Raw genomic sequence first — 8,625 nt, 5'->3', positions numbered from 1 at the left:
TGACCCCCAGTCCCCAGGACAGCTTCCCCACCCCTGGCACGTGGTACCTGTGCGTGCCTGGCCCGCAGTGTGTTCTGGGTACCATTTCTTGAGGGGAAAAAATCTCTGCCAAAGCCTTTGCCTTTATAGTGACAGATGCTGGCCAGTCTGTGCCCGAGTGTAGATGCTTCAAGGGACCTGGCCTGGCAGCTCTGATGGGTACCATGCTGAGTGGGTCTTGGTGGGACCTCTCCCTCAGCCCCTCCCTTGGCTGAGCTACTCTTTCTCCATCACTGACTGTGGTTGGCACTCAGCAGACCCAGGCTGGAGGCTGCTAATGGGTACAGGGCTCCCTGTTGGTGGAAAGGAAATGTTCTAGAAACAGATGGTGGTGACGGTTGCACAGCCTTCGTGCACTTCGTGCACAATATAAAACCCACTGATTTGTATATTGTTAAAGGGTGAATATTATGGTATGTGACTTGTATCTCAAGGAAAAGGGAGCAGAATACCATGATATTAATGTGTGTAAAGCAGAACCAAGAGTATGGCACAGTGAACAAGAACAAGACCATCATCATCACCGTGAAGAATGACCCTAGCTGAGCAGAGATGCCCTATGAACTTGAGGGGAAAGGTTATCTGACCTATAGGAAAAAGAAAATGTCCAGGAGGCAAGGCCCTTACTCATCTAGTGGCTTCCCGGGTGGTAATAGTTATAAATGTATTCCCTTTTCTTGTGTCCTAAAGTGATTTAATTATGAAATTTAATATACATGCAGAAAGAATGCTTAAAGCAAAGGTATGAGGTGGTGCTACTGACAAAGAAGATAAGAGGAGACCGGCCAGGACGAGAGGCCAGCCCCTCCCACCTCTGCCCCAGCCCGGGATTTTGTGTGCATATGTTTTCACCTCCTTTGGATCAATACCGAGGAGTGTGATTGCTGGGTCGGATGCTAAGAGTGTGTTTGGCTTTGTGAGAAACTACCAGACTCCTCCAGGCGGCCGTACCAGCTCTCACCTGCCAGCACTGGGCACTGTGGGTGATCCGGGTCATGGCCGCTCTAGTACGTGGGCAGCGGTGTCTCGCTGTCATGTCCATCTGGAGTTCCCCAATGACAATGCCGAGGAGCACCCTGTCATGTGCTTATTAGCCAGCTGTGCACCTGCTTTGGTGAGGTGTCTGTTCAGGTCTTTTGCCCATTTTTATTTGGGTTGTTTGTTTTCTTGTTGCTGGGTTTTAAGAGTTCTTCATATATTTTGGGTACCAGTCCCTTGTCAGATGTGTCTTGCAAATACTCTCCCCTGGTCTATGGCTTGTCTTCTTTTCGCATTGCCTTGTGCAGAGCAGAAGCTTTAACTTTGCTGAAGTCCAGCTTGTCCATTCTGTCCTGCACGAATTATGCCTTTGGTACTGTGTCTACCAAGTCATCCTCACGCCCTATCTCGGAGTTTTATAGTTTTGCCTTTTACCTTTAGGTATGTGATACTTTTGGCGTTATTTGTGAAGGGGTAAGTTCTGTATCTGGGTTCATTTTCCAGCATGTGGATGTCCAGTTGCTCCAGCACCATTTGTAGAAGAGACGATCTTAGCTCCGTTGTGTTGCCTTTGTTCCTTTGTCAAGGACCAGTGACTGCATTTACGTGGGTCTGTTTCTGGGCTCTCTGTTTGCTCCACTGATCTGTCCATTCTTTTGGCAATACCAGTCTGTATTGATTGTGGTAGCTTTGCAGTAGGTCTTGGAGTTGGATACAGTCAGTCTTCTAACTCTGTTCTTGAAGTTCTTGATTTTAATGTCACTCAATCTTTAAATCTTTTCCTTCATCATCAGAACACTTTGTGTTTTTTTTCTTTTAAAGATTTTATTTATTTATTTGATAGAGACAGAGACAGCGAGAGAGGGAACACAAGCAGGGGGAGAGGGAGAAGCAGGCTTCCCGCTGAGCAGGGATCTCAGTGTGGGACTCGATCCCAGGACCCTGGGATCACGACCTGAACTGAAAGCAGATGCTTAACGACTGAGCCACCCAGGCGCCCAGCACTTTGTGTTTTATTTAAGAAATAGTTCTCTACCTTAGGTCATGATAATATTCTTCTTTTTTTTTTTTTTAAAGATTTTATTTATTTGACAGAAAGAGACACAGCAAGAGAGGGAACACAAGCAGGGGGAGGGGGGGAGGGAGAAGCAGGCTTCCCGCGGAGCAGGGAGCCCGATGGGGGGCTCGATCCCAGGACCCCGGGATCATGACCTGAGCCGAAGGCAGACGCTCAACAACTGAGCCACCCAGTCGCTCCCATGATAACACCCTTCTGTCACAAGGGTCGGCAAAGTCTGTGTGTAAAAGGCCAGAGAGTATGTATTGTTGGTTGAGAGGGCCAGTAAGTGCGTAGCAACTACTCAACTCTGACATCGTGGGCTGATCCAGGTGTAGACAACAGAACAGTAAGGGGTGTGGCTGTGTGCCAACGAGCTTTACTAAGAGAAGGAAGGGTGGATTCACAGGCCCACAAGCTATACTTTCACATGATCTTCTAGTGCTTTATAGACTACTTTTAGATTTAAATGTACACTCTACCTTATGCCATGTGAGGTTAGGTCAAATATCCCTTGTCTTTAATGCAGTGGCATTCAGCAGGGATGGTTTTGAACCTGGGGGACATTTGGCAATGTCTGGAGACATTTTTGATTGTTGTGCATGCTGCGGGGGTTGGGGCCCGGGTACTGCCGGCGCTAGTTCCTAGATGGCAGGGATGCTACTAAATGACCCAGAAGAGCCCTTTTCATAAAACACGTATTCTCTATCAATATTATCCTTAAAAAACCCACAAAGAACAACAAACACACAAAATTATTGTGGCTCTTCTCTTGAAAAGCAAAAACCAAGTTAGACTATAAATCTGTGACACGGCATATTCTATCCCCACTCCATCTCCAGAGCACACAATCAAATGGTCTACTGACCTCCTCCATGAGGCAGAATCAGGTTCATCCAGCTCTTCCAACACAGCGAACAGTCACAATCACCCCAGCCCCACCTCCATGATACAAAGTTAGAATCACCCAGCCCCATCTCCATGGCACAAAATCAGAATCACCCCAGCCCCATCTCCAGGGTGCACAGTCAGAATCACCCCAGCCCCACCTCCATGATACAAAGTCAGAATCACCCCAGCCCCACCTCCAGGGCCTACAGTCAGAATCACCCCAGCGCATCTCCAGGGTGCACAGTCAGAATCACCCCAGCCCCATCTCCAGGGTGCACAGTCAGAATCACCCCAGCCCCACCTCCAGGGCCCACAGTCAGAATCACCCCAGCCCCATCTCCAGGGTGCACAGTCAGAATCACCCCAGCCCCATCTCCAGGGTGCACAGTCAGAATCACCCCAGCCCCATCTCCATGGCGCACAATCAGAATCACCCCAGCCCCATCTCCAGGGTGCACAGTCAGAATCACCGCAGCCCCATCTCCATGGCTCACAGTCAGAATCACCCCGGTCCCATCTCCAGGGCGCACAGTCAGAATCACCCCAGTCCCATCTCCATGGCTCACAGTCAGAATCACCCAGCCCCATCTCCATGGCTCACAGTCAGAATCACCCCAGTCCCATCTCCAGGGCGTACAGTCAGATGGCATGGAGCTTCATCTGTCACAGGGTCCTCTACAGCCAGCCCTGCATGGTTGGATAGTGGAAAGGGTGTCAACCTGCCTGGCACTGCTGGGGAACGTACTGCTGTATTCAGCTTTTTACAGGCTATAAGCTTTTTCTTGGCAGTAGTTAGAATAACCTCTGGTGCCCAGTGGAAGTCTAAGGAAACCACAGCAGGAAACACATTTGTGCCTAGCTTTCCTGGACGGAAGATGAGCCCATGGTGGTCAGAAGGCCCCTGAGCCATGGCCTCTCTTGTGTGTCTACGGGGTCCTGGAGCTCAGTGTGTGTGCTCTCGGCTCTGACCGTCCTGGCTTCTCGAGAGATTGGTGCTGGCCAGGGGAACATTCCACAGGAACATTCCAGAGCTGCCTCCACAGTGAGGGAAACCAGACAACACCATGGGGAATGGTGCAGTGACAAGCTGAGAAATGGATCAGGCCCTAAAGCTGCTTTGGGCTCCTGATGTTCGTGAGGCCAGCTGGTGGGTGGCATGGTGCTCTCCTGGAGGCCACAGGCAGACCTCACTCCCCACACTTCTTAGTGCTGTGCTCAGCTGGTGCTGGAGGCTCTCTGGGTAAGGGTGAGGCTTCCTGCTTATTGGGCAGACAGCGTCCAAACCTTGGTCCTCCTGGTCAACACCAAAGCCCCCAGGAACTGAGCTTTCACCCCCCTCATGGACAGCTGAGGCTGTGTCCTGCAGCTCCAACCCGGCTGCCTGCCCATCCCAGAGCCAGCAGAGGGGGCCTGGGTTTGGGGTCCCCTGATGGTACAAGCAGACACATACATCTGCCCTGGCTGCAGACTGAGAGTGGGAAAGCCCACACTGCCGTGGGTAGAGGCCCTTCCACTAGGACCTTGGCTGGAGATGGATGTTTCAGGAGGACATAGTTGTTCAGAGCAGGACCACAGCTCCAAGGACACAGCTTCCTTGCATACCTGGTTTCTCATGGAAAACCACCTGAAGAACTTCTTAGACTAGTTTTCTCCAGTCGTGAGTCAACAAAACTTCTACCAAGATGCTGCCAGATGTTTAGGAAAACAATAGAAAGGACACAGTCAGGTAGGCGGTGGTGGTGTCCGGACACACAGGTGGCTGTGGGCGGGCCCGGGAGTGCCAAGGAGACGGTGAATGTGCCGGGGACCCCTGGTCAGCCTCAGTAGCCAGGCCTGCCAGAGCCTGTGGGCCTTCCTGTGTCCTTGCCACGGCATCTGCAACCTCCTGCTGTCATCTCCAAGGTGAGCAGGCCCGGGGAGGGGTCCCTCCTGGTGGGTGTCTGTGATGGCCAGCCCCTCTAGAATCCTGGAGACCCCTTCAAGGGCAGGCCCGCCACGGCTGAGGAGGGATGCTCACCTGCTCCCACCAGGGCACATTTGGGGCCGTTCCACTTGCCAATCCAGCCAGGCAGGGCCCCTCGTGCAGTCCTCGAAGCCATGCCCTCCTTTCTAGAAACCTGGAAGGGAGTGTCTCCTCCTCCTCGCTGCATGGCCTGCTTTGATTCCTGTGTGCTCATTCCTTAGCTGTGGGTGTGCTCCTCAGGTTTCTGTCCTTCCTCCTGCACATGCTCATCTCTGGGTCAGGTTGTGACTTCTAGACTCACGTTCAGCTGTCAGGCACCGAAATCCAGACTGCTCCATGCTGGGCTGATGCGGCTTGCAGAGATCACACCCTACTGAGAAATGACAGGGCTATGGGACACTTTGCGGCCATCCGCAGAGCAACATCTGAAAGGAAACATAGCCCAGACCTGTCCCACAGCCCCAGAACATTCTCTGGGGTTTGGTATCTAAAAAAGGAGAATCTCAGTCTTGGAGGAGCCCTTCAGTCTTCGAGCCCAATCCCCAGTGGATGCTGGAAACTTGTCTGGCACATTGTGCATGGACGCCCGCCGCGACGGAGACCGCCAGCCATCCTGTGGCCATCACATCAGGCAGACGGACCTGTGCTGCTGGAGCTCCAACCTCGACACTGGTCTGCCCCACCACCGCCCCGGGCCTCCGTGACCTCTGTGGGTGCTGGTGGGCCCAGGGCCCCACATGCATTTCCATATGGTGGTCTTCCTGGGGCCAGAGGCTCGTCTGGCCCACCTTGTCTCACAGAGCCGCAGGTGGACCTGCGTGTGCTGATTCCAGGGGTTCCAGCCAGATGTGCTTCTCAGAAGACAGGAAACAGGGATTTCCGTTTTATACAGAGAAAATGGGAGACCGAGATGGGTTCGTCCAGGGAGAAAGAAGCACATGCTGACCTGCCTTGTGCCAGGAGGGGCGACCGGGGCCCTGCCTCCGCCTGAGTCGTGTCCACAGCGCAGAGAGCAGGGCAGCGGCTCCCAGAGCCAGGAGCCGGGTAGGGGTGCAGGGGAGGGTGGAGCTGGGCGGGTACTCAGGAGCCCGGCTCCTGACGCCCCTGCTGGGCACTAACGAGCAAGGAGCGGAGGCTGCAGCACAGTTAAAAAGGGTTCTGTAAATATTTTATTTCCCATATTTTTAAGCCAGAAAGAAGCATTCGGTAATAAAAATAACAGAATTATTTTCCTGGGTCTGCTCTGGCATGTGGCAGCCCCTGGCCTCCACACGGGGGACGCGCTGGGGTCGGGCTGTGGCTTTGGGTGGTTAACATCAGTCCCTCAACTATATACACGTATGTTACAAGGCAAGAACAGTCTTGGAGAAGACTCAGCCTGCGGGGCGCAGTGTCCAGAGCTGGCCTCGCGGGCGGGTGGGGGTGGCAGGCCTTCCCTGCTCCTGCTAGCCTAGGGGGCGGCCTGCTCGACCGGGGGGCAGGAGTGTGACGTGATGTCACTGTGCTTGTAGGCGGCCTCGTCCAGGTCCAGCGCCTTCTGGTTGACCTCCAGTGTCATACAGCCTCGGAAGAAGGCCGTGACTGGCGCTGAGGTCACAGGCACATCTGGGCCAGGGGGGAGAGAACAAACACCATCTTAGCAGGCGGGCGGCCGGCTGTCTGGAGGCCGGGCTGCCCATCCTCCTCGTCCCCCACCACGGTGCTCCCGGGCACCCGAGGGCCGTCTCCATCCCCGGCCTTTCTCCTCCGGAACACGGACTCCTTTCTGCCCGGAAAGCTCAGTCACACGCCCACAGGCGAGCGCTGAACACCTGCCCGGCCCCAGGAAGTGCACGCAGACAGTCGAATCAGTTAAATCAACCTGATCTCCTTCTCGGCACAAATGAGTCACTCATGCTGCAGGGCTCCCAGCCTCCCAGCCCATCCTCTTCAAAGGTTTGTTTGTTGAAACTAAATGGAGCTTGTGTCTGCTAGCCAAGACAGGAACCCCGGCCCAAGCGGCAAGTGGAGACCTGCACTGAGCCGTGGGGGCCGGGGGGAGCCATGGGGGCTTACATCAGCGGCTCTCTACTGTTTGCCCTGACCGCTCAGGGCCACGGGCAAGCGCACGGCACCTGGTCAGACAGGGGGCCCAGTCTAGGAGGTGGCTGTAGGCTGCCCCTTCCTGGGTAGCACGGGGCTGGAGGTGACTCTGTGCTCAGAAGCTGTGCATCGGGAGCAGGGTGCCCGGACTCCAGCGAGGCCCCCGGCTGCTAGGCCTGCCCCACGGGCTCGGCCAAGCCTCTGTCTGATGCACGCTCAGGTGGGCGCTCTTGGAGGACGCAGGGACAGCAGGCTCGGGCCGAGGCTCATCCCGGTAAGCGTGGTCCCAGCCTCACCCCCCGAACTGCAAAGCCAGCACTGACAGACCCTAAGGCAGCGAGATGCCAGCCAAGAAACGCACCCGCATTTTCTCTTCTGCTAAAATGAAAGTTCACCCTACACAGAAACACCCGGGCCCAGTCTGGAGTGAGCATGCTGGGGACGGCCGGAACCGCGGGTGCCCCCACCCCGAGGTGCAGCCGTGGGAGCCCTACCTGGCAGGCCGCCCACGAAGGTGAGCACAGAGCCCTGCAGGTGCCTCGCGAGCACGGCCAGGCGCTCCCGCAGCCCTGCGGCGCTCACTTCGCTCTGGCCCTTGGTGCCGTCGACCTCCAGGGTGGCCTCATCCTTCCGCACAGAGACGGCCACTCGGTGCTCCTGGCCGTCACAGACCTTGATCTCCATCAGGGCCAGGGTGACACCCTCCACGGCCAGGATGACCAGCTGTGGGGAGACACGCACCTGAGCACGAGGGCTTCCTGTCCTGTCTCCCTGCCCCCCCGAGCCCGCCGTGGGGGCGCTGGTCTCCTGCGGCCGAGGCTCTGCATTCTGTGGTGCTCTGGTGTGGGACTCACCTTCCACGTGTGGAAGGTGGACAGAGGACAGACGGGGCAGCAACACCCTCCCAGGCCAGGCGTCAGGGGCACCGTACTCTCCAGCCATCTAAGCGCATGTGCCGCCCGCGTGTCCGTAATCCAGAACACAGGACATGGCCACTTCTTCCACATGAAAATGCCACATAAGCCACAACAGAGAGGCCAGAGGTGCGGGACCAGAAAGGCAAACATCCCAGGAGACAGCTGGTCACGTGCACTGGGTGTTCATCCCAGGCAGAACTCACCTCTGATAACGTGGGCCAGAAACACTGACAGCATAGGAAGGACACACAGCCCGACAGCAGGGGATGGACACACAGCAGGGAACGGACACACAGTCCGACGGCAGGGGACAGACACACAGCAGGGGATGGACACACAGCCCAATAGCAGGGGACGGACACACAGCAGGGGACAGACACACAGTCCGACAGCAGGGGACTGACATAGCAGGGGACGGACACACAGCTGAGGACGGACACACAGCAGGGGACGGACACACAGTCTGACAGTAGGGGACGGACACACAGCAGGGGAATGGACACACAGCCTGACAGCAGGGGATGGACACACAGCAGGGGATAGACACACAGCTGGGGATGGACACACAGTCCGACAGCAGGGGACGGACACACAGCAGGGGACAGACACACAGCCCAACAAGGGACAGACACTCAGTCTGACAGCAGGGACGGACACACAGCAGGGGATGGACACACAGCAGGGGACGGACACACAGC

The 8,625-nt window shown here is 55.8% G+C and overlaps 1 protein-coding gene across 1 annotated transcript in view; it reads right to left on the bottom strand.

The window, feature by feature from the left end:
• Positions 1 to 6,051: 6,051 nt before the first annotated feature.
• GAS6 (growth arrest specific 6) overlaps positions 6,052 to 8,625 on the bottom strand; it is a 35,085-nt gene continuing 32,511 nt past the window's right edge. The window contains exons 14-15 of the mRNA XM_032402556.1: positions 7,505 to 7,733; positions 6,052 to 6,533 (exon numbers count right to left, since the gene is read on the bottom strand). Coding sequence (XP_032258447.1) covers positions 6,379 to 6,533; positions 7,505 to 7,733 — 384 coding nt within the window. The 3' untranslated portion in view covers positions 6,052 to 6,378. The remainder of the gene's footprint in view (positions 6,534 to 7,504; positions 7,734 to 8,625) is intronic.

The sequence above is a fragment of the Phoca vitulina genome, unplaced genomic scaffold (assembly GCF_004348235.1).
Source record: "Phoca vitulina isolate PV1807 unplaced genomic scaffold, GSC_HSeal_1.0 scaffold5, whole genome shotgun sequence".
Lineage (NCBI taxonomy): Eukaryota > Metazoa > Chordata > Mammalia > Carnivora > Phocidae > Phoca > Phoca vitulina.
The sequence above is the reverse complement of the archived record's forward strand: the minus strand, read 5'-3'. Positions and strand labels throughout refer to the sequence as shown.